Source organism: Orcinus orca, chromosome 1 (assembly GCF_937001465.1).
Source record: "Orcinus orca chromosome 1, mOrcOrc1.1, whole genome shotgun sequence".
Lineage (NCBI taxonomy): Eukaryota > Metazoa > Chordata > Mammalia > Artiodactyla > Delphinidae > Orcinus > Orcinus orca.
This window is the reverse complement of record NC_064559.1, coordinates 169976448-170001442: the sequence shown is the minus strand read 5'-3', so window position 1 is coordinate 170001442 and position 24995 is coordinate 169976448. Positions and strand designations below refer to the sequence as shown.

The 24995-nt window shown below is 35.1% G+C and overlaps 1 protein-coding gene across 5 annotated transcripts in view; it reads right to left on the bottom strand.

The window, feature by feature from the left end:
• Positions 1 to 24995, bottom strand: part of EPS15 (epidermal growth factor receptor pathway substrate 15) — a 162216-nt gene that overhangs the window by 111365 nt on the left and 25856 nt on the right. For 4 of the 5 annotated variants that reach the window (XM_033435540.2, XM_049700072.1, XM_033435542.2 and 1 more), the window contains exons 2-8: positions 16913 to 16954; positions 13592 to 13681; positions 12556 to 12603; positions 8498 to 8593; positions 6500 to 6565; positions 5222 to 5347; positions 2726 to 2785 (exon numbers count right to left, since the gene is read on the bottom strand). In XM_033435540.2, coding sequence (XP_033291431.1) covers positions 2726 to 2785; positions 5222 to 5347; positions 6500 to 6565; positions 8498 to 8593; positions 12556 to 12603; positions 13592 to 13681; positions 16913 to 16954 — 528 coding nt within the window. Of the gene's footprint in view, positions 1 to 2725; positions 2786 to 5221; positions 5348 to 6499; positions 6566 to 8497; positions 8594 to 12555; positions 12604 to 13591; positions 13682 to 16912; positions 16955 to 22818; positions 22960 to 24995 lie in introns of all 5 variants that reach the window. The other variant, XM_033435541.2, reaches the window with a different exon arrangement.

Here is a 24995-nt window from a genome sequence, read left to right as displayed (position 1 = left end):
TTAAAATTTTTTTAAATAGTATGGACTATATTGCCTCAGTCACGAAAGTAAAAAGATGGAAAAAGATTTATCAGGCAAATTCTACCAGAAGAATGCTAGTGAGACTATTAATACCGACAAAAGGAAATTAAATTAAAATTGACAAAGGAAATCCTAGAACCAAAAGAATTAAATTAACTGAGTAAAATCTAGAATTTTAGTTACAAAAAATGTTCTAAAATCTTCTGAGGTTGGGAGGTGAAGGAGAAAGAAGTGAAAATAATCTAAAGGTCTTATTTTACTTGAATGAGGGCTAACAATCTTTTTTTCAAATACTGGAGCAGTAAGTATGGTAAGTACAAGGAAGGGTGTATTAACCATTAATGGAACAGACATTATAACAGAATTTCCAAATTGATTAGAGGGAGGAAATGAATGAATCACAACTTGATAACTAGCAACAATAAGGAAGAGGAAAAAAGAGAAAATAATAATGTAAAATAAATAGGATCTGGTAGGGGGAATAAAATCAATACACAGCTCATTATCTTAAAAGACAAAAACTGTCAAATTAGGTAAAAAATTAAAATCGGCAGTGACATTTTTAAGAGATACATTTTAAGCATTAGAAACATCAAGTAATCCAAATAAAAAGAGAGCAGAAGCAGTATTAATATAACACAAGCTGGAATTCAAAATTAAAGGCACTAAGCAGGATAAAGTTGGAAAAAATTTCTGAAGAATGCACACAGAAGGAAATCAAACGTGGCAAAATGGTTAAAATTAGTAAATCTAGGAGAAGGTATATGGATGTTCATTAATTTTTTAAGTAGTAATTTCCTACAAATGTGTGTTTATTCTTAAATTATTCTTTTAATGAAAATTTACTTTCATTACAAAAGAAAAAAAAGTTGCCTAGGAGAAGGCTTCAGGGCATAAGGTAAACTGTGTTTACTCACTTACCTCAGGAAATACTACTGTTTTAGCAAATGAAGATAATGCTATTGTCTACCTAGCTTAACTATGCTTATACAAATGCTCCTTTGAAATTTTTAATTTTTGTCTTTATAAGGAAAAAATTTTCTGTTTCTGTATATATTTTTTCAAATGTGATAAGATGTGTTCTGCCTATTTTGTTTCGCTCCTAGGATATAAACAGAATAAAATTTATGAAAGGGCAAAAAGAAGAAAACTAAGGACAAAGAGAAACTGAAGTGTAGTCAATAAAATCAGTATAATGGATTTACAGAAGTCTAATATCTTCTGAACAGAAATGTTGACATATCTAGGAAACACATGTACAAACAGGTTGCAACCTTGGCAACAAAGAAAACCTTAACAAAATTTTAAAGACCACATTCACCAGCCAAAATCTAATCAAGCTGAAAGTATATACAAAGGTAACAAAAACCAAACAAACTTAACTACTTTGAAATTAAAAAGCATATTCCTAAACAGATGACCAAGGAAAATTTAAAAATTATCTAAAAAGGAGTGAAAAGGAGAACACTGTACCAATATCTATGGAATCCAGCTAAATCTGTATTTAGAGGAAAATACGTCCTTTAAATGTTTTCCATATTAAAGATGATAAAAAACAAAGGGACTTAGTACTTTTCTTCAGAAATTTTTTAAAAAGTAAATCAAAACAAACTGGAAAGAAGGAATTAAGATAAAAGTGGAAAAGAATGAAACAGAAAGTCAAAACATAATAGAAAAGATAAATAAATCCAAAAGATGGCTCTTTTAAAAGATCAATAGGCCAGAAAAAATCCAATTAAACAAAGAATGAGAAGAAGCAAAAATACATAAGATTTGGAAACAGAAAGGAACCCAACCATAAACCCAGAAGAGATTAAAGAATAGTGCAATCTGTGGCAAATCTGAAAGTCAAAGCAATGGACAAGTTCTTAGCAAAATAGAGAAAATGTGAAAAGATTAATTTCCAAATAAGAGATTCAAGGGAGGATTAGAGATTTACAGTTCATGAGTTCACAGCAGAGTTTTTTTGTTTGTTTGTTTTTTGTTTTTTTGCTGTACGCAGGCCTCTCACTGTTATGGTCTCTCTCGTTGCAGAGCACACGCTCTGGACGCGCAGGCTCAGCAGCCATGGCTCACGGGCCCAGCCGCTCTGCGGCATGTGGGATCTTCCCGGACCGGGGCACGAACCCGTGTCCCCTGCATCCGCAGGCGGACTCTCAACCACTGCGCCACCAGGAAAGCCCCCACAGCAGAGTTTTATCTAACCTTTAAGGAAGCCATGAAAACAACTCTATGCGGAATTAACTAACCAGTTACTAAGGATAACATGTCTTCAGACAAGATGTCAAAACTTTCTCTGCCTTCATAAATGACGTGAAACTATTATGTTATTCATCTTTTCCTTTAATCAAATAAATGTGAAAATTCAGGGATATATTTGAAGTAAAGTCATTCCACAGCAGAAGTAGGTACTGAGATGCCTGGTCACGTTGAGATTCAAAAGATTATACTCAGCATCTTTAGAGTACATTATCCAAAGCATGTATTCTTATGTACCTTAAAGTCAAATAAAATGAAGATGGCAAAAACATTCATTATCCATTTGTTTAATAATATTTATTGAATACCTATAAATTCTAGGTAAATACAGTCATACAATCAATTTTAAGAGAAATGTAGTTTACCTCTAAAGATAAAAAGGGGAAATTTTCACTTGAGAAAACCATTAAGATGTTTAAGATTTCGAAAGCATTATGTTACTTACAACTGCAAACTCATCTCTGTCAAGCATTCCATCATGGTCAATATCACTCAACTCCCAAACCTTAAAAAGAAAAGAATTAGGAAAGATTAACATTCTTTCATTTCACGTGCTAACTGTATACATCCAATACCTAAATGGAGGAAAAAGTTTTGCCTAAACATTATAACATCTATTTCTCTGAGATATTTCAATTATGCTGACCATTTTATTAAATCACTATTACATGCTATATTAACATTACTGTAAAAAGAAATAATAATTCTTAATACCAAGTATTTTTAAACAGAAATTCCTTTGCAAATTTTTAAAGAAAATATTTTGTTCCTCTCAAGTAAGAAAACAATTATGTAACACAGTACTTTAAACAACTATAATGCTTTTTCAAAAACAACATCTCAGTTAATTCATGCAACAACTCCATGTGGTACCATAAAACCTGTTTTAGACCTGAGACTGCATGAATTATCTAGGATCATACAACTATTATTAAATAACAGAATCAGTTTTCAATGTGAAGACTTCCAACCAAGTCCATTATTGTTCTCCCTATAATACAGAACCTCTAATCATCTGAAATAAGTGTCCAATGAACACTCTATTATTAATCATTAGCCAACTAATGTCCAGGGCATACAAAATAAATATAAAATCTAAAAGGCCCTGGTATATTTGGTCTAACTCTAGAGTAGAATCCATAGCTTTAGACCAGCTATAAACTATGTTAAATCCTTGAAATGAAGGTATTAAAGATATTCAACAAAATTTTACTTGGGACAGGAAGAGAAGGTATACTGGTAAGAGACAGGAGTGAAAATAAGCAAGTGCCTGGTCACTGAATGCCTTGGAGTTTAGACTTTTTCCTAAATGCAATGGGAAGCTACCTAAGAGGGTAACTTTTAAGTAAAAAATAACAAGATTATATTTATAGTTTAGAAATCTCACACAGATCACACAATAGAAAAATAATTAATGAAAAACAATATTAGAAAACAGCTTTTAAATTAATATTTATTGAGTACCTAAACTATACAACACTGATCCAGTAGTACTGGTGTTGTGGTAGCAAGTCGTTATCATCAGGATCATGGCAGCTAGCGTTCAAAGAGTATGTACCAAGCACTGTGCTAGGTACTTTATATACATTATCACATTTAATTTGTATAACCCTACAAACTGGGAACCAGGCTAATTTTAAAGATTAGAAAACTGAGACATGGTTTTCTAATGATTTGCCCAAGGTCATACAGTTAAGAAATGGTGTAACCAGGGTTTGACCCCATGTAGTCTGACTAAGCAAGGAGTTAAAGAAAGGACTAGAGGTTTAATGAGAGTAGATAAGGTTTGAAATATAAAGAAGGGTATTGAGAAATCATGATGGAAACAGCACAAGAGTGGCTGCAGAATGGAAAACCCAGCTGAAGATCATGAAATTATGATGATACCAATCTTACTAGACTTTCTCAGTAGTCTGAATGCAACCAGAGAGAAGGCAGATAATTAGCTTCATGCAAGGTTGGATTTTCACCAGGCAGAAGAAAAGTTAGAAAACACAGCAAAGGAAGCTAAGGATACTGACATGAAACAGTGGACCAAAAAAATCCAGGACGGATGAGGAAAAAGTAAATTCAAAAGATGGGGAAAATAAAAGAGTCTGATTTAAAGATCTTGATGAGGCTGGGCTTCCTGGGGGCACAGTGGTTAAGAATCTGCCTGCCAATTCAGGGGACACGGGTTCGAGCCCTGGTCCTGGAAGATCCCACATGCCACAGAGCAACTAAGCCTGTGCGCCACAACTACTGAGCCTGCGCTCTAGAGCCCTTGAGCCACAACTACTGAGCCCATGTGCTGCAACTACTGAAGCCTGCATGCCTAGAGCCCGTGCTCCACAACAAGAGAAGCTACCGCAATGAGAAGCCCATGCACTGCAACGAAGAGTAGACCCCGTTCATCACAACTAGAGAAAGCTCGCAAGCAGCAGCGAAGACCCAACGCACCCGAAAATAAATAAATAAATATATGTTTTTAATTAATAAAAATAAAGAAATAAAGGTCTTGATGAGGTCAAAGAATTAGTCTTGCAAGTATCTAGGAAAGAAATCTAGAAAGACAAGACGTTCTCTTCAGAGAGTAGAATTTATGATTTCAGAGATGAAACTATTGCTTTAACCAGGCTGTATGATACAGCCACAGAGTAAATGGCAGATGCAGAATACTGATGGTCTCTGGAAATTAAATCAAGGAATTCGGAGGTCAGAGCATACAGCTCAAACAAAAAAGGATCTACATAAAAGGATTATATATAGCTAATTTCAAACACTCATATGTTAGAGGGAATAATCAAAGAAAGAAAGAAATTGGCAATAATTTTATATATTAAGTTAAAACACAAAAAATTCTATAATACAACTTCAAAGTAAGATCTATGTGTTTTTAAGTGTTCCTGGTAGATACAAAATTAAAATACATAAAAATTACATTTAGAATTTAATATCTTACTCTTCCAAGAATATCCACAGGTAACTTAGAGTTGAGCAACACTGGTTTCACTTTATCACCAGACAGAAATCCGTTCACTGGGCTTAAACTATCAAAAATTGCATCATATTTGGCCTTATCTTCAGACTATAATACAAAGAAGATCAAAGTTAAATAATGGTGAAAGGAATTTAACTGCATTTTTAAAAATTGAGTCCTCAAAGAATAGACAACATTTTTAAAACTATCATTTAAAAAACATTTTTCACTTTCATCAAAATATATTATAGTAAATAATAATTTAAAAAGTTACTCCACTCAAAAGTCTAGAATCCCCTCCATCCCTTTTGTAGCTGGAATACTATCTTTGCCCTTCTACTGTTAGGTTAAAATCAAAAGATTTTAGTGATCAGAGGGCTTTGAGAAGAGCATCTAGTCCAACCCTCTCACTCAAACAGATCCAAAGCAAAACAGTAACTTTTATAAGAACACATAGCTAGTTAGTGACATTCTATGACTTTCTAAACATGGTATTTAGTTACATTTCAAACTCAAACAAATTAAAAAAAAAAAAAAAGGAAATCATTGCCACAGAAATAGACATCAAGTTTCCCGCATTTTTCCCAAAGCAAGATTTCTTTTTATCAATAACAAGGTATTTTCTAAAATCCCAGAAAGTTATTTGTATAACATAAAAACTATTGTTCATGATTTTCCAAGTCAAGGCCAGATCCTTACACTTTTTAAAGTTAATAGCATACAAGCAGACACAGCCATACAAACCAAAATGGTTTTCTGACAAAACTGTACACATCTATTACAGGTTATTTGATCTGCTATATTCTATTTTAAAATTACGATTTTTAAAATTTGATAAGATAGCTATAACCATTTTGGTGCCTCCAAATAACTGTAATGCAAAATACCCATTTTAGAAAAAGATTTCATAAAGAAGTGTTTTAGAGCCATAAAGAGAATTAATTAAGTAGAACTTTTCAAACAAGAAATAGTACCAGTGGGGTAAACTACCTACTCATCAAATATTTTAGTTAATACAAGATTATGAGATCATCATTTTTAGTTTACACTATAACAGAAATGAGATTAAGCCAATACTAACTGTCACAAAATGACTAACAGAGCTGCAACATCCCTCAAGCAATTTCTAGTACCAGTATTTCCTCCACAGTAAAAAATGAATGTCTAATGCAGACTGCAATATATTTTGGAAGTAGGGGGAAAGGACTATGTAGGAAGTAAAGTGAAGTAAAAGAGAGAACAGTTACAAAGTTTACTTACTTTTACAGCCCATGGGAGCTCAGCTGCAGAAGTTCTGCTGATTAGCAAAGGACTACTGGTATCATGCTAAAAAGGAAAATATAGCACATGAAGGGCTGAAATCCTCACATCAATAAACAATGAGGAGAAAATAATCTTTGGATTTAAAAATACTCAGACAAAATGTTGGATCTCAATGCACAAAGGACACTATTTTACATTAACTCTATTAGACCTTCATCTGAGTACAAATGAAACAAAAACTGAGTAAGCTGAGTTAGTGGAGCTAACTAAATGACTAAATGACTGTGGAGCACTAACTAAAACATGTAAGTCTTATAGAAGAAATCCTATTACAACTGAAATCAAGATAAAGATATCTGAATGTAACAAAAATATTTATGGCCCTGTTAACTGATCACTTTTTCCCTACACTATTTAAGGAAAGCTGACTGGAACAAGAATTCAATTTAAGATTTCTAAGTTAGAAGTACATGAACCTATCAACACCCTGTCCAAGTTATTATGTTTATTTGCTTGTAGAGACAGATGAATATGTTTGAAAATTTTTTATAATAGTATAGTTAGGCAACAAATCCCTAAATTAACCCTCTGACTCCACAACTAAACTTCAAAGTACAGAAATTCTCAAAACTGAAGTTAAATTCATAATACTCAGACAAAACACTAAAATACTGAATTTAAAAACAAGCAAGAAGAGCCGTGAAACTTCTGAAAAAAAGCAGTAGGGTGGGAAGGACTAGCCCTATCAGATATAAATTACCAAATATGATAATTGAAACAATGTGAGATCAGCATATGGATAAACAGATCAATGGGTATGAACAGAAAAAATCCAGAAAAAAACCAAAATACATATGAGAATTCAGCACATGATTGAGGCGGCATTTCAAATCGGTATGGAAAAGATTGATTATTCAATAAACTGTATTAAGTCTAAAAGGTAGCCGTCTTGAAGAAACATACATTTGAATCCATACACATACCTTACATCAGGACTAATGTAAATGTGAACAAAGAAACCATTAAAAAACTTAAATCCTAATAATTCATTTACATTAAAAACAATGACTTCTTTACGGAAAAAAAAATCACCACAAAGACCACAAAGTCAAAAGACAAATGGCAAACTGGGAGAAAATATTTGCAACTCATATAGACAAAGAACTGTTTCCCTAATATATAAAAAGCCTCTAGAATTCAATAAGAAAAGACAAACAACCAAAGAAAAATGGACAAAGGTTACAGACATTTCACATAAAGGCAATGTAAATGGCTCATAAGCATGAGAAAAACTACTCAACTTCACTCCATAAAACCAAAAGGACGAATTAAAACTACCCATTTGTCACCTATCAAATTGACAAGGACCAAAAGTTTGACAACAGTATGTTAGCAAAAGTACACTCAACCAATTGTTGGTGGGACTGTGAACTAATACAACCACTATGGAAGACAAGTAGATATTATATGTGAAAATTACAATGCACGAACTTTTGAAACAGCAATTCCACTTCTGAGAAGTTACACATATATTTCTGCACATGCAAAGTGACACAGATTCAAGGTTATTATTCATCGCAGCATGTTTTAAATAATAAAACACTGGAAGCAAGCTAAAAGCCTACCAATAGGAAGTTAAATAAATTAAGGTAAACAGAAGCACGGAAATACTATCCAGCTGTAAAAAAGAATGAGGAAGCTTTTATGTAAAGATCTCCAAAACATATCAAGTTATTTAAAAAGGCATAGAATCATGTGTATAGTATGCTACAATTAATGTAAACTGAGGATATAGGTATTTATATGTCTTTATATACACATAAAATAACTGGAAGATACACAAGAAACTAATAACAGCAGTGGCCATAAGAAAGAAAATCGGGTAGCTGAGTGATAGGGGTTGAGGGAAAAATTTTTTAATATAGTAAATTTTAATTTTCAAATCATGTGGTATCATTTTTAAAAATACAATTTAAATTTAAAAGCATTTCTTACAAATCTTGGTGGAGGAACAGCCAGGTTCAAACTACTCAGTGAAACCTCCAATCCATTCTGGGCACATGCCACAAGACGCAAAGCAACAAAGAATTCCTGAGAAAGAAAAGTATGAATGTTAAGAGCATTATCTATCTATCCATTCATCCATCCATCCATCTGTCTACACACATACCTTTAATCTGAAAATATAAAACAATTCACAACTACTCCAAGATTTTTATGTTGCAGCGAATATAACGGCACATTTGCTTGAAAAACTTGCTCTAGGGCTTCCCTGGTGGCGCAGTGGTTGACAATTCGCCTGCCGATGCAGGGGACACGGGTTTGTGCCCCGGTCCGGGAAGATCCCACATGCCGCGGAGCGGCTAGACCTGTGAGCCATGGCCGCTGAGCCTGCGTGTCCGGAGCCTGTGCTCCGCAACAGGAGAGGCCACAAAAGTGAGAGGCCCGCGTACAGCAAAAAAAAAAAAAAAAAAAAACAAAAAAACACTTGCCCTAAAATCAAGAAGAGATCTATGTACAAAGATATTCCTAATATTATAAATAGCAAAAAATATTAATATAAATGGGAAAATAATTAAATAAACTGATATACTGATAAATATATATATTTGGAAATATACCAAAATTAATAATGTTTCAAAGAATATTTAAAGACGTTAAATGATTTTTATAATTTAAGTGAGAAAAAGAATCTTGAAAAAAAGTCTAGAAGAAAATAAATAAAACGTTATCAAAAGGCATCTCTGGATTTAAGATTATAAATTTTAACACTAGACCAATCATTCAAGTAACTCAGTCACTGTTATTCCAGAAAAGCTACAAAGAATAACTATGCAACATCTAAAACAATTATATAACTGCTTGACTTCAAAATATTTGTAAATCTCTCCCAAAGGTCCTTGGGTTTTGGGCATTTGAAGCCTCGGTCCAAAATTTAATTAGTGGAATGACACTGAAGCAACTTGTTTTCACTGTTCTGAGTTAAAATCAGGTCTGAGAATAAGCATAACAAAACCCTTTACTCCAGTTATGATTACTTGCAACTTGTCAATACTCCAGTACAGCTGCTGATGCAATCAACCCTTTACTGCTTTTCTCACATCTGTTCTCACCTACTCAATACTTTCTTCTTTCTACTTTCTTTTTTCTACTCAATACTTTCTTCTTACTCAATACTTAACCTATTCCTAGAAACTTACACGTTGTCTGTTTATACAATACCTTGCCTTCACTAATGAATTTCTTGAAAAAATGCTATTTCAAGATCACCCCCTCTCTTTTCATTCACCACACAAGCTTCTATGCAATCTGATTTTAACTCCTACCATTAGCTAGAGAAACAACTGCCTATGTCACAAATAAACTCCTAGCTACCAAATACAGGACTCTAAAATAAATTTTTTTTAAAAAAGCTTAATCCTACTTGTTCTTTTATTTTTTAATTTTTTTTAATTTATTTTTTAAATTTATTTATTTTTGGCTGCACTGGGTCTTCATTGCTGTGCGTGGGCTTTCTCTAGTTGCGGCGAGCAGGGGCTACTCCTCATTGCGGTGCACGGGCTTCTCATTGCAGTGTCTTCTCTTGCTGCAGAGCACGGGCTATAGGCGCACAGGCTTCAGTAGTTGTGGCGTGTGGGCTCAGTAGTTGTGTCACATGGGCTCAGTAGTTTTGGCTCCCAGGCTCTAGAGTGCAGGCTCCGTAGTTGTGGCACACGGGCTTAGTTGCTCCACAGCATGTGGGCTCTTCCTGGACCAGGGCTCGAACCCATGTCCCCTGCATTGGCAGGCAGATTCTTAACCACTGCGCCACCAGGGAAACACCGCCTACTTGTTCTTTTGGCAGCCTGGACTGTATGATCCTCCCTGATGCTCTTCTCTACTGGCATAGTTTCATAAAGCTCTCCTAGTTCTCCTCTGACCTTTCAAGTATCTTCTGCTGAAATCAATGTCTCCTACCATCCTTTAAATGCTGAACTCTAAATAACCGTTTTTCTCTTCTCATTCTAATCAGAGTCAATTACTCTTAGGTAATCAGGTCCACTCCCACAGTATGGATGGGCTCTGAAGTGAAATAGTATTGCACTGAATTCTAGTTCTGCTACTGGTTGTGAGGCCTTGGGCAAGTTTAAAAAAACTCTTTAAAAGGGGGGCTAATATCTACCTTGCAATGTATTATAAGGAACAAAATTAAAACCACACTATAGGAAGAAAACACTATCATTTTTGGCACATAGAAACTCAGTAAGTATTGGTTTATTTTCTTAATTTCATATGTTAATTTAAAAATCTATTCCTCCAATGCAAACATCAAAGTTTATAACTGCAAATCCATAAATCCAGCCACCTGGATATAACAAAGAACTCAAACTAAACACCCAAAGTCTAGGAACAGCAGTGAAGAATTTATTTTACTGTAAGTTCATGAAGATAAGGACCACATCCTGTCACGTTCACCTCTGTATTGCCAAAACCTGGCTAAAAACAGGTACTCAACAAATATTTGCTGACTGAGTACAGAGCACCCTGGATGCCCATGCGAATTTAGTTTTCCAATGTCTCCAATGTACCAAACTGGCCCTTCTGCCCAGGGGTCCAATGGGGACCACAATCTAACCTTGGAATCTTAAATAAGAGACTGGGTATTCTGACCCCCTCATCTAATTTTTCCCATCCCTTTTCTGAGTTAGCTTCAGCTATCCCCATAGGGAAAATTAGCTTTGAGTAGTAGTGCTCAGCCAATGTATTAGCATGTAGCAAGCTTTGAATTTAATCCTATAGAACTCTGAAATCCATCCCCAACAAGCAGAACTTTAAAGTTCTCTGATGGTGTCCAATGCCCACAACCACTTTCACATATTTCTGGTCTAAGGTTTACTTCAGGCTTGTAAACCATTTTTTGGTTTATATGTCAGAGATAAGACCTAGACCAGAATACACTGTACTCAGGTTTGATTAGCCAAGAGCTTCCCTTCAAATACACAATACCATCTTAACACATGAATAATAAAATCCACTTCTGGACTTCCCTGGTAGTGCAGTGGTTAAGAATATGCCTGCCAATGCAATGCAAGGGACACGGGTTCGAGCCCTGGTCCAGGAAGACCCATATGCCACGGAGCAACTGAGCCCGTGTGCCACAACTACCGAGCCTGCACTCTAGAGCCCGCGAGCCACAACTACTGAGCCCGCGTGCCACAACTACTGAAGACCGTGTGCCTAGAGCCCGTGCTCCACAAGAGAAGCCAATGCAATGAGATGCCTGTGCACTGCAATGAAGAGTAGCCCCTGCTCGCCACAACTAGAGAAAGCCCGCACACAGCAACGAAGACCCAACACAGCCAAAAATAAATAAATAAATAAATAAATTTAAAGAAAAGTAATAAAATAAAATCCACTTTCATTTATAACCCTGTACACATAAGAAACTTAATAAGATACAAAGAGCAAAGTCTCCCTGAGTAACTAAGAAAAATAAATCCCATGTTATTGTTTGAATGTGTCCCCCCCAAATTCATATATTGAAATTCAAAATCCCAAAAATAATAGTAGAGCCATTAGGAGGTAGAGCCTCTGGAAAGTGCATAAACCATCAGGATGGAGCCCTCATGAATGGGATAAGTGCCTTACAAAAAAGCATTCAGAGAAATCACTAGCACATTCTGCCATGTAAGAATAAAGAAGCAGTCTGCAACCTAGAAGAAAGCTCTCACTAGAACCATGCTGGCACCCTATCTAAGACTTCCAGCCTCCAGAACTGTGAGCAATAAATTTATGCTGTTTACAAGCCAACCAGTTTGTGATATTTCGTTACAGCAGCCCAAACAGACTACAACACTCCAGGAGAACTAAATGTCACCAAACTAACACTAACCTTTGGGAATTAGGTATTTTAATGCCTATTGATTGGAAATATTTTCACTGTTCTAACACTTGCCCTTACAAAACCCTCATTTTGGTAAAAACCAATTTTTAGTTTAAAAATACAAAAAATTGCTGGCTATTTTTTATTCTGAATTACTCAAAAATTTTTCATGTCAATCTCTGAATCTTACTTGTTTGTTCAGGATACCTTTGCCATCTGTGTCAGCTAAATCCCAGATCTGAAATTTAGAAAAAAAAAAGTATCAACCTATATTTTAACAAAAATCACCTTAAAGATAAATTAAATCCCTGCAATTTACAACCTCATGCTCTTTGGTAGTCAGATTTAAGAATCACAGAATTAAAAGTGGAAAGAAACCTTAAAGATCACTTAGTGCAACCCTACACAAAGATACTAAGGTCCAGTGAGGTTAAGTGACTTACTCAAGAACATCCAAGGCATCAGGGAAAGAACTGAAGACCATATTCTAACTTCCAGTCCAATGACTTTTTTATTAACCCAGATTCCAACTCCAAGTCCAATACTCTTTCTACTAGAACATGCTACCTTGATTTTAGATCCTTATTAAGATGACATTCTTTCTTATGGGTAAGCTGAAATAGTTAATGTTTATTTGTGAATAATTAAATTATTAATAATGATTATTGTTCAGGGTTTGAATACATATCAATATCATATATAAGGATTTGCTGAAATAGTTAATGTTTATTTGTGAATAATTAAATTATTAATAATGATTATTGTTCAGGGTTTGAATACATATCAATATCATATATAAGGATTTGTAAGGAGATCAAGCCAAGAGAGGGACTTTTCCACCTCTTTGTGCTCCTTCCTAAGCCTCTCATCCCCTACTCTATTTACCACATATTAAACATAGAGACAGTTCTAATAGAGGAAGTAGGGAAAGAGCCAATTGTGAGTGGGTGGCAAGGTTCCCAGTCTGCATTGTTTCTCCCCACATCACTCAAATGTACTATTACTTCCTCATTTCATCCTACTAAAAAGTAATTTGTTTTCTAAAACACCTTATTTTTCAAGAGGGTAAATCACTACACCAGAAATTCCCTCCACTGCATTACTGTAACTGCTTCCATGACAGTTCTAACTTCTAAGTTTTGTAATGGTTATCTTTCTGAATTTGCACCCAATTTATCTACACTAATAAATATTCATTATATCTAGTTACAATGAACAAATACTACCTTTCCAAGTATCAGGTCTGGAAGTCCTGATTTTTTCAGGAATACAGCAGCATCAGAAGCCAATACCCTTCCAGTATTGCCTGTATCAACCTGAAAAGATACAAACCATAAGCTGACAACAAACATAAAGACAAAATTATGATTATTTACCTGCCTTTCTCCCTGTAATTTGGGAACTGACTTTTTCAAAAAGGGAACAGGAATCCTTTGACTAACAAAGGCCATGGAATATTGGAGACCCATATGAGAAGAGTACCATCTAGACAGCACTGTCAATCTACAAAGTGTTTTTTTATCATGCCCATTACACACATGATAAAACTGAAGCTCAGGGAATTCCCTGGCAGTCCAGTGGCTAGGACTCAGTGCTTTCACTGCCAGGGCCCGGGTTCAATCCCTGGTCAGGGAACATAGATCCCACAAGCTACAGAGTGCAGCCAAATTAAAAAACAAAAACAAACAAGAACACACAAAAACAAAACCCTGAAGCTCAGAGGAAGTAGAACAGATTAGTGGAGTCATAACATTAATACATGTCTTCTGATTCCAAGTCTTCTATAGCTGCCATTTAAATTCCAATAAACTTAAATGGCAAAAGAGGAAAAGGGCAATAGTTCCTGGAGAGGTCTTCTGATAAATGGGAATAGTTGCACAGTTATCTGTTTTTTTTTCAAATATCTTTAAATAATTAACTTCTGCTTTTATACTTACTCTTAAGAAACTGCAACACTTTTTTTAAAAATCAAAGCAATATCAGTTCTAAAACCAGCAGTGACTGCATTATAAACTTAAAGAAATTTTAAAAACTGCTAAGTTCCTAAAGCACATTAAGGGAAACACATCATTTTAACTGATGGGGACTTTCCTTTAAGACAGAATGAGGTCACCAAGAACAAAAAAAACAGTTCAAAAAAAATAACGACTCTCACTTCCGTAGAGATTTCCTAAAGTTCTATTTGTAAAAGTGAAAAGTAAATTTTTAAAAGTCATGGGAATAGTAACATGATACAAGGATATTTGTGAGCTAGCTGTTTTTCCACTTTAGTTAAAAGATTGTTTGCTAAAACATATACAAAGCATTCCAGACAGACCAATCTCAGCAAAGAAGCAAAAGAGAAATACTTTCTTTCAAGTGCTAGAACATGGGATAAATCAGGCACTCAGCAAAAAGGAAAGAATTGCTCAATCCAAATTTGGGGTAACAAGGAGGTACAGAAAGGGTTGGGAACTCTGCCTCTAGAATTCTCCACAACTCCTTTTCTTTGCCTATCCCTTGACCAGGGTGGGATAAAAAAGGAACAACTACCCCCCCATAGCCTAGAAACAGAGGCACTGAGGAGAAAGGGAAACCCAGATTAAGCTCTTATGACATATTTATGTAGTGTATTCCAATAAATAATTTTACTATCTTCCATTCTTTTGGTTATTATAATAATTAAACACAGCCATTTAGTCTTTGTCATCTACAGGCAGTTTCTGTTGTACTCTGATGCCTGCCTAAAGGCTCTGCCATAAGCTAAAGGCCACAATCTGTGTTGTTGACAAAGAAAGACAGTCTCAGAGCCTCATGGAAAGTACGATACCACATACTCTGAACTATTAACACTTCAAAATGTAGACTTTTGGATAAAGACTTCTGGGCTGACATCACTTAGACAACTTTCAGACTGTACTGGTAGACCAAGTCAAAATTCCAGGACTGCATTCTGGAAGTAGATATATCTCTTGAAAGCAGACTCCTGACCCAAGAGGCAGGGAAACAAGAATTAAGTACGCAGGGCTGAATGAAGTGTTAAGGAAAATTCAATTATGATTATTTACGTGGAATATTGTTGGTATTTTTACTATTCTATTTTCTAATGGATATGTGGAAAAGCCCTTTCTTACTCTATATCCATCCCTCAATTTAGTAGGCTCTGCTTTTGTAAACTGAATGAAATAGTTTTCAGTGGTATTTGATTCTCACTGACCCTTCAGAAATCAAAAACAAATCCTTTAACTGAATGTCCTTACTTTGTATGGCCATATAGTTATCAAATAAGTTAAATAACAATTTATTCTCCTTTTTATCAGGTTATAGTTGAGTAAACCAATTGTACAAAAACAAGGCCATATTTGAGAATGATTCTCTTTTATTCAGATAGAACAAGCCACTATTAAGGATCAGGGATTGCCTTTATGTACAACCAATGTCTACAAAGACTCCACAAGAAGACTGGCCTGCAACATGGTTTGTAAGATCCCAGTCACTCAAGCAGTAAAGCAAGGTCACTTAGCAGGCTAGAAAACTTAGCAGCCATGGGAAACCTCAAGATGAGGTAAATGCACTCAAATTTATACTGCATGTGAAATATGAAGAAGAGAATTTCTAAAGTTTGGATCCTAGCCTTAAAACAGAAGAATAAATAACAGAGGCTTTAAAAAGCACAATCTGAGATTCTTTAGAAATTTCAAGCAGAAATTAATCAGCTGGCCTTAGAAGTTGTTAAATAGTAAGTGTATGGCTTTAGATTTGCAAGTCACACAAGGAGACCTATAGTGGTTCATTAACACTTGCTGCAATATGTAGATTACCCAGTTTATTTGTATAAGGAGACCAGCCTTTTCTGTAATTATGATCACAAGGTGAAGAGATTATCAAGAAAAATGATCTGATATTTGGAAATGGGCAAATAAGACTGTCTACACTTTCAGGAGATTAGATAATCTGATCTATGGTTTGCACCTTTGACTTTCTATCAACTCGGCTACTTTACACTCTGTAGGGGGTAGAGGTTAAATTATATAAACCTGATAGCAATGCAAATGATTCCTATCCATACCAATGAAATTAATTTTCTCTGATAGAGAATATAAATCTCTGTAACTCATATTCCCATTTTTACATCTCACTGGTTCTCCCAATAATTAATGAGTTGAAAAAAATCCTTGACACACGTTCATTTTATATATTTGTATGAGGGTCATGGTTTTAACTTCATGAAAATTAAACTTTAATAAGTCTTAAAAACAACATACAAGTCATTTCTATTTAGCTTATAAATTAATTTGGATGTTTATATCTGGATGAATATATCTAATGCCACATGGATTTTTAAGATAGATATTTAAGACAATTAAGTGTTTGGGCTTAATTATCTTTCTTTCATTTTTCTGGGAGCTTGTTAAAAGCATTAATCAAAGCAGGAGATTAAAGCACAAGAAAATGAAAACAAGAAATGTCAAATTTATTCAGCTGGATGGTAATCTGCATATATACAATCAGGAGTTGAAAGTATATTTTATGTTCAATCTAAGAAGACAAAGAAACAAACATCTTACCTGTCTATAGTATTTTTCATATAGAGGATTCCCACTTGATAACTAAAATAAATAAATAATTAGAAATTAAATGCTATTCAATGACTTCTATTAATATATTTGCATTCATCCAACAGATATATGAAATAAAGATAAATACGATTAAAATATCCTTGATTTCAAAAAGTTTGGCATTGTTTCTTTCTGGGGGCAGGAAGGGAAATTGAATAAAGGCAGCCACATGGATTACCAATAATCAGGCAGACAAGAAATAAAACAAGAATTTTAAAATTATTTTTGACATCAGAACTCTTTTCCTCATGTAAAATTTTACTCAGAAACCCAACATATAACAAATTAGGGGTGAAATGGTTTGGCTAAAGATGAACTGAAAAGCCCAAAGCCTTAAGCATTCATCCTCTACCCAAGTGCCCAAGGTACCTATGAATACAATTCAAAAACCACTTCAGTAAAATAATCAAATGAATACACAAACTAATGAACAAAAAGATGATATCGATATCAGTTCTGAAATGCTTGCAGGAAGGGAGTGCTATTCAATTCATACCACAGTTCAAAGGGTTCCTTGGTCAGCTGATGAACAGATATATTATCTCATCTGAAAGGCAGCTTAGGAGTACCGATGTTTGAAGGCTCAGGTTCGCCTGTACATGAATGTGAAGAGTGTTCTGGAACAAGGAAGGAAGTCCAGGAAGGCTTCATAGGGTTGACATCAGTACAGAAATTTGAGGTGTAAGGGAGAAGGGGAGAGGGTGATTCTATACAAAGGTAACAGCATGCAAAAATGCATGCCATCAACAGAAATCTCAGTTATGTTTGAAGAGAATAGTAAGGAGTTCTGAATGGTGATAAGGATTTACAGATAAGATTATAAAGTGTTATAGAAGACAACTTGTTCAACTGCCATGCTAAAAGTAAACAAGGATGGAAAAGGGGACAGATTCAAAAGCCATTAACTACCCAGCTGTTTGGTCAAACACCAGTCTACATGTTACTATAAAGGTATTTTTTTAAGATGTGGTTAACATTTAAAGCCATAAACTTTGAGTAAAGCAGATTATCCTCTATAATGTGGGTAGGCCTCATCCAGCCAGTTGAAAGCCCTAAGAGAGAAATGACTGAGACCCCCCAAAGAAAGAAGGAATTCTGCCTCCAGAACACCTTCAGACTCAGCTGCAACATCAACTCTTCCCTAGGTCTCCAGCCTGCCCTGCGGATTAAGGACTTGCCAGCCTCCACAATCACATGAGCCAATTCCTTAAAATTAATCAATCAGTGTGTGTGTGTGTCTGTCCTGCTGGTTCTGTTTTTCTGGAGAACCCTAATACACCTAGTCTTAGAGAGGTCCAAGCTTTTAAATGGCGGAGACTGGACTTAAATGCAGGACTGTCTCACTCTAAGCTCCATCCTCTTTCACATTACCATGCTGTTTCCCATATGCCCTGGTTTGCTCAGGACAGTACAATCTGTTGTCTCAGCATCCCATCCAGTTTACCACTTGTCTCAGATTTCTCACTTTCTTAAATGAACTATTTTTTATTAATCACTACACTAAAATAAACCAGGATGAATTTAGTACACCTCTACTATATACATCTAACTTCTGGCCAAGCTAGTAGTGTCTAAGTGCTCTAACCACTGAACAAGTGATGAAATTGTAAAGAGGACTAACGATAATTCCACTTTTTTCCTGACTCTTTACAGATAAAACATAACTAAAACCTTTTCAAGGACACCATGCAAAAGACTCAGTGAAAAGTATCCTCAGACACAAGCAACCATGGACAGGTAACTCCTTACATCCGTTCAAGACTGCGCAAGAAATATTTTACACTGGTGCTTCTGCTGGCTCCTGGTGCTACTGACTGATGTGCCAGTCAGTACAGTGACATGTGCAATGACTTGCAAGATCCATCAGGCCACTAGCCGGCCAAGTAGGTGAGAAATTACAGGTTAGGCGCAAATGAAGTATGTGTGAGGAGTCAACAGTCTAAAAACTCGAGGTGGTTTTGTCATTTATTTCATGGTATAATTCTACAACTGTTTATTTTGTTTGACAATCTTTTTTTCTTTTTTTAATCCAGTAAACGCTTTCAGGAACAATGAGCTAAAGAGAATTATATGTTTAATACAAAATTAAGTACTAAATTTTCATTTCTCTAGAAAATGGATAGACAGACAACTTGCATAAAAATTTTAAGGCTACTTCTATTTATCATAGAGCTATAGTGGCATCACTGTTAATGAGTTAGCTGCAAATGCCAAAATTTACAAATGTTTTCACATATCCCTGGTTTAAATTTTAAGTATAAAAATGGTATTGAAAACAAAAAAATACTTAAACATGGCAATATGTGTTCCCTACTTGCAACCTGTCATCAGATTTTAAAGGCTGGAATCTTTGAAAGACTGACTTTATAGATCCAACTTAAGTGTCTCAGTATTGAATCTTTTTGAAAACAAGTCCTCTAATGACTGGTTGCATATTGTTCAAAATCAGTGGGAAATTTTTAATCAAAGATTAAAGTTAATGAATAAAAATCCAAAAAAAAAAACTTCAGCTATTGAAGCTTTTAGAAAATATCATTACAAAGAAAGTTTGCCAAGACATTGAAACATATCCCTCAAAAGCAAGGGAAGTACTAAACAAATTAAATGATGAGAGTTCAAACAGAATACAAGATTTAATTTTGAAATTCTATCATTATACTTTGTAATGAATTCTAGAAGTTCCATCAAAAGTCTTCCTATTGGGGCTTCCCTGGTGGCACAGTGGTTGAGAGTCCGCCTACCGATGCAGGGGACACGGGTTCGTGCCCCGGTCCGGGAAGATCCCACATGCTGCGGAGCGGCTAGGACCGTGAGCCGTGGCCGCTGAGCCTGCGCGTGCGGAGCCTGTGCTCCTCTACGGGAGAGGCCACAACAGTGAAAGGCCCGCGTACCACAAAAAAAAAAAATAATAATAAATAAATAAAAATCTAACATTCATTAAAAAAAAAAAAAAGTCTTCCTATTTTTAACTGGATAAATGTATATTCTGTACTGGAATGACATGAAATTACAGAGAGCCTATGATTTCACAGCAACTAAATTTAGTGGAACATGTCAAATAATCATAAATAGGGACAAATTATATGACAAGATTTGTCTTATTAAAAATTTGTCAAAGAGTACCTTTAATAGAGGCAAAAAGACAATGCCTGTGAAAATACTGGGGCTGATAAATTTACAGTTTTCAATAAGAAAAAAATTAGAATTAACAATATTCTCCATTTAGCAAAATTGTTCCTGAGGTAGCCAAGTAGTTCACAACATATAGAGTATGTTAGCAATTAAAGATAGCACTGCTGGGAATTTCCTGGTGGTCCAGTGGTTACGACTTGGTGCTTTCACTGCCGTAGGCCCGGGTTCAGTCCCTGGTCGGGAAACTAAGATCCCACAAGCCAAGCAGCATGGCCAAAATATATATACATATAGCAATGGTTACAGAGGAGAGTCAACTGTAAGGGTTAACAACTACACACCATAAAATGTAACTTTGAAAAATGCTGCAGATAATTTTATGAAAAAAATTAAAACTAGTTAAACTACATTGGAAAATAATGACATTGTTCAGAAAAGTATTACTGACACAATATTATAGACAGATATGTCTAAGAAGCTGACAAAAAATATGACTATTACCCAGAATAACTACTCTGCTTTTGTTTTTAAATATTCTCATAATCAATGTAAAGACTTTATTTTGTTGTACTATAGAACAAATATTTTATAAAATTTTATTTTTGAAAACAGAACTATTTTACTGATCTACCAATGTAATAAAACCATTTTGATGGCCAAAAAAAAAAGTCAAAAAACATATAAAACTTTAAATATTTGTAATGTCCCTTTCATTCTCAAACATGTCCCAGTTTGAATAAAAACTTACATATTCACCCTACTCCCAGAAAAGGGTATAAATACTTTGCTAGAGAAAGCAAATGAAATACATTCCATCAATAACAAAGAGTTATTTAAAGACAATTCAGTTGAATTTTTAGTACCCAGAAAAAAATTCATAAATAGTAAGAAATTCTGAACTCCAAACTGTACCTTATTAATCATCACATTATAGACTCACTGGTTACTACATAAATACATTTGAGAAGGCATTAGCTCACTAAGTGACTAAGTAAGTACAGCCTGTGCTAATTAACTATACTAATACGATACAGCTAAGTGAGAACGGAAAAAGCCATCCAAATTGCCAATTTACTCTTCAAGTAAGATGATCAAAGAGAGTGTGTTTGGTGTATCTTGGTAAAATTGGCTTTTTTTTTCTAACTGAAATATGATCATTTTAGATTAAAAAAATCACACGTTCACAACACACATAATGAATGCACAGAGAAAAATTTTGAGAGGCATAGCTAAAATGATAACAGTAATTATCTCTGTATAATGGAATTATAAATGATTTTTACATTCTTCTTTATACTACTCTGCGTTCTCTGAAAACTTTTTTTATAATAAGCACTTCCTACTTTTATAATTAGAATAAAACAATAAAGCTATTTTCAGTTGGGGAAAAATGTAAAAATCCAAAATACTGACATCAGTATGCAAAGTTACATATAAATTTTTAGTAACTAAATTAATTTCTAAAGGAAAACTTTTAAACTAAAGTTATCAAAATCAAAATCTCACTTTTAAAAATTCTAACACTATTATAATTTAAAGCAATTATTCATTGGCTAGATCATAAACACCTATCAGTTGTCATAAAGTAAAATATTCATAAATGTAAGAAGAATTCCTTCTAAAGAGTCAATAGCTATTTATTACTACTCTGAAAAAAATGTTAGGTGCTTGAAAATAAGAGATGTTGGAATGCCAATATAGTTTTGTAAAAAAAAAAACACTCACATTTTGGTATCAGGCCTAAATTCAAAGCCCATTCCACTACTTCTTAGGTGTATGATCTTGAACAACTTATTTCACCTCTTTGCAAAGCCTGCATCCTTATCTGTAAAGTGCTAACAACACCTATTCTTCATAGGTTTCGTATGAGTTAAATTAACTGAATTAAAGAGAGATAGCTAATTGTTCCCTAATATCCTTTACTCTCTTCTTTCTTTAGTAATAATACCCCTAAATCTTACTCGAACATGTTGGACATCTACCTAAAGCTATATTTCTCATCCTCTCTTGCAATCCCAGTTCCCCTCAATGAAATGTGAAAGGAAATAATGTGCCCCACTCCCAGGTTGTGCACCTACAGGGAAGGAGAATGCGTTCTACCTCACGGTCCTTCTTCCAGCTGTCCAGAAGGCAGATTTGGTGGTGAAACATGGAGCAGCTACCCAGACTGAGAGATGGCAAACATGGTTGAGAATAAAAGAGCAATAGAGAAAAGGGCTTAAGTCTCTGACACTATCATGAAGCTGCCATATCAGCCCTATACCACTTATCTTACTTGGACAGATACTTGAGAGAGATAAATTCTCTCTTGTTTAAGCCACTGCGATCCTAACTAATGCAGTGAAAACCAAAAAAAAAAAAAAAAAAAGAAAGAAAAGAAAAGGGTAGGGCTGCTATTTTTATTAAGAAAAAATCAAGTATAACAAATTTTACTAAGGAGACTTCCCTGGTGGTCTAGTGGTTAAGACTCTTGTGCTTCCAATGCAAGGTGAGGGTTCAATCCCTGGTCGGGGAACTACGATGCTACATGCCTGCCCCAGGGCAGAAAAAAATTTTTTTTACTAAGAAAAAAAGTTATACCATCCTAAGGTCTCATAGGTTGTATTATAATCCTCAATCATTTATTCTCCTCTTACAAGAGTATTAACAGTCCTGCCTGTTGCCATGTGACTTGTAGTGCCTCTCTGTGGATACCCTACTGTTGGCTTGGCCATGTGACTTACTTTGGCCAATGAAATATGAGAACGTTCCAGTTCCAAGTAGAAGCTTTAAGAGCTATTGTGTGTTTCCACCAGCTCTTGCTCTTTTCTCTCTGCCAAGAGAACAGTAAGTCACAAATAGGGGGTGCTCCTTCGGCCTGGATCCTGAAATGAAAAAGAATCGTGGAGTAGAACCATAGCTGATTACTAGGGAACCTATAATGTGAGCAATAAACAAACCTTTGTTATTATAAGCTACTCATATTTTGGGTTGTTTCTTAGTGCAGCATAATCTAGCAAAAGTTAACACATAGGTAATCTAACACCAAAGTATACCAGGTAGTGAGGGGGGGGCGGAGAAAGAAGAGGTCCCGGTTATTAGGGAAATTTACAGGTTAATAAACAAGTATCAAGAGTTGCTTCACATGAAACTTTTAGTTTCATGTTAGCAGGGGTTATGTGGTGGGAGGAGGTGCTGGATTATATGACTTTGAGAGTCTATGATTCTATAGTGCACAAAATGAACTGAAGCTTTAAATAGTATCAGGCTTATTGTAAATGGTTATAGTACAATGTGGAAAAGGTAAAAATAGACAGACATCCTCTAAAACAAAATGCCAATCTTTTTCTCAGTTAATCACAAGGTCCTGTGATACAGAGAATAACCAAAGAATAAATAAATAAAGAGGGGAGTGAGTATGAATATAAAGGAGTAGCATGAAGGATCTTTGGGATGGAACAGTTCTTTATCTTAATTATGGTTATAGCTACATGAATCCACACATGAAAACACTGCATATGCACAGAACAACACATATACACACAAATAAGTATCTATAAATCTGATGACATTTGAATAGTGTGAATTGTGCCAGTGTCAATTTCCTGATTTTGCTCTTGTACTATAAGAATACGAGGTGTTACAACAATTAGCGACAACTGGATGAAGGGTATATGGGACCTCTCTGTATTACTTTTTGCAACTTTCCACGAAAAGGCGGTGTCGAAGACCATGATGAAGTAGAGAGAAGGTGGCAATCCAGACAAAAAGAATACTGTGTATAAAGGCAAACAGATATAGAAGTCTAGGTAGTGAAAAGGAGACAAAGGAATAGATTTTATTCTTTCAAATAAACCACTCAAAATCTTTTTAGTTTTAGTCTCTCTAAAAATTTAAGAAATGATTAACAACTCAGTACTAGTGAACATAAAAATAAATAAGCGTTATAAAGCACATAATTTTCTGGGTAATTTGCCATGCAAGTATATTTGACATATTCACACACAAAACTTCAGCTCTTTAGAACTCAGCCTTCTAATACTCCATTTTCAAGAGATCTGAGGAACCAGAAGAGGAACTAGCCCTACATCCTTTCAGTTCCTCCACCACCACCCCAACCACCCTGCCAATAATGGAACAGCAACTCCTATGACCAGAGTTCCAACTGAATACAACCAGCAGAGCCTGTGCTTTGACACATGTATGTTTACATCATGTGACCGGCTTGCAGGGAAGGAGACTAAAACCTTCCGACGACAGGATTGTGATGTCTAAAAAAGACTTGTGTATTTCACAATACAAAGGAAAACAGGGTGGAAACAAACAGTAAAAGGAAGACAAGAATGAAAAAATAAAGAGGAGCGACAGTGATCGACAGCAATCCAAACTGACAAAGGAAATAGCAATCAGAAGCTGTGTGGAGAGTCAAGAGCAAGTCAGTAATAAAGAAACTTTAAAAAGGAGCTGGGTATAGAGGGTAGAGAAAAGCAAGTCATCTGATCAGTCCTCACTGTTAGAGCTGGTGGGGAGGAGCCCAAGAAAACACAAGCAGCCATCTGAGCAGTTCCCTTAGAGAATGAACAGTATAAACCCTAAGCTCAGTATAAATCCTAACTCATTTAATAATTTAATAATCATGTACTGGATGCCTTCTAAGTATAGAACAATAGGCTCAGATATCTGGGGTTACAAAAATCACACAGGGCTCCTGCCCTCTAAACAGCTTATATTCTAGTAAAAGTTGCAATGCTCCATTCTGCAAACATGCTAACACCTCATGCTTGTTCCATAACAAACCCTTATAAACTGATAACACAGTTAGCAGGCAAAGACCTAGGAACACTCTAAGAACAGTATTCTAAAGAAAGCTTTCAAACTCTGAATACAAGAATACATTTGCTTTGGAGATTATCAGAATTGA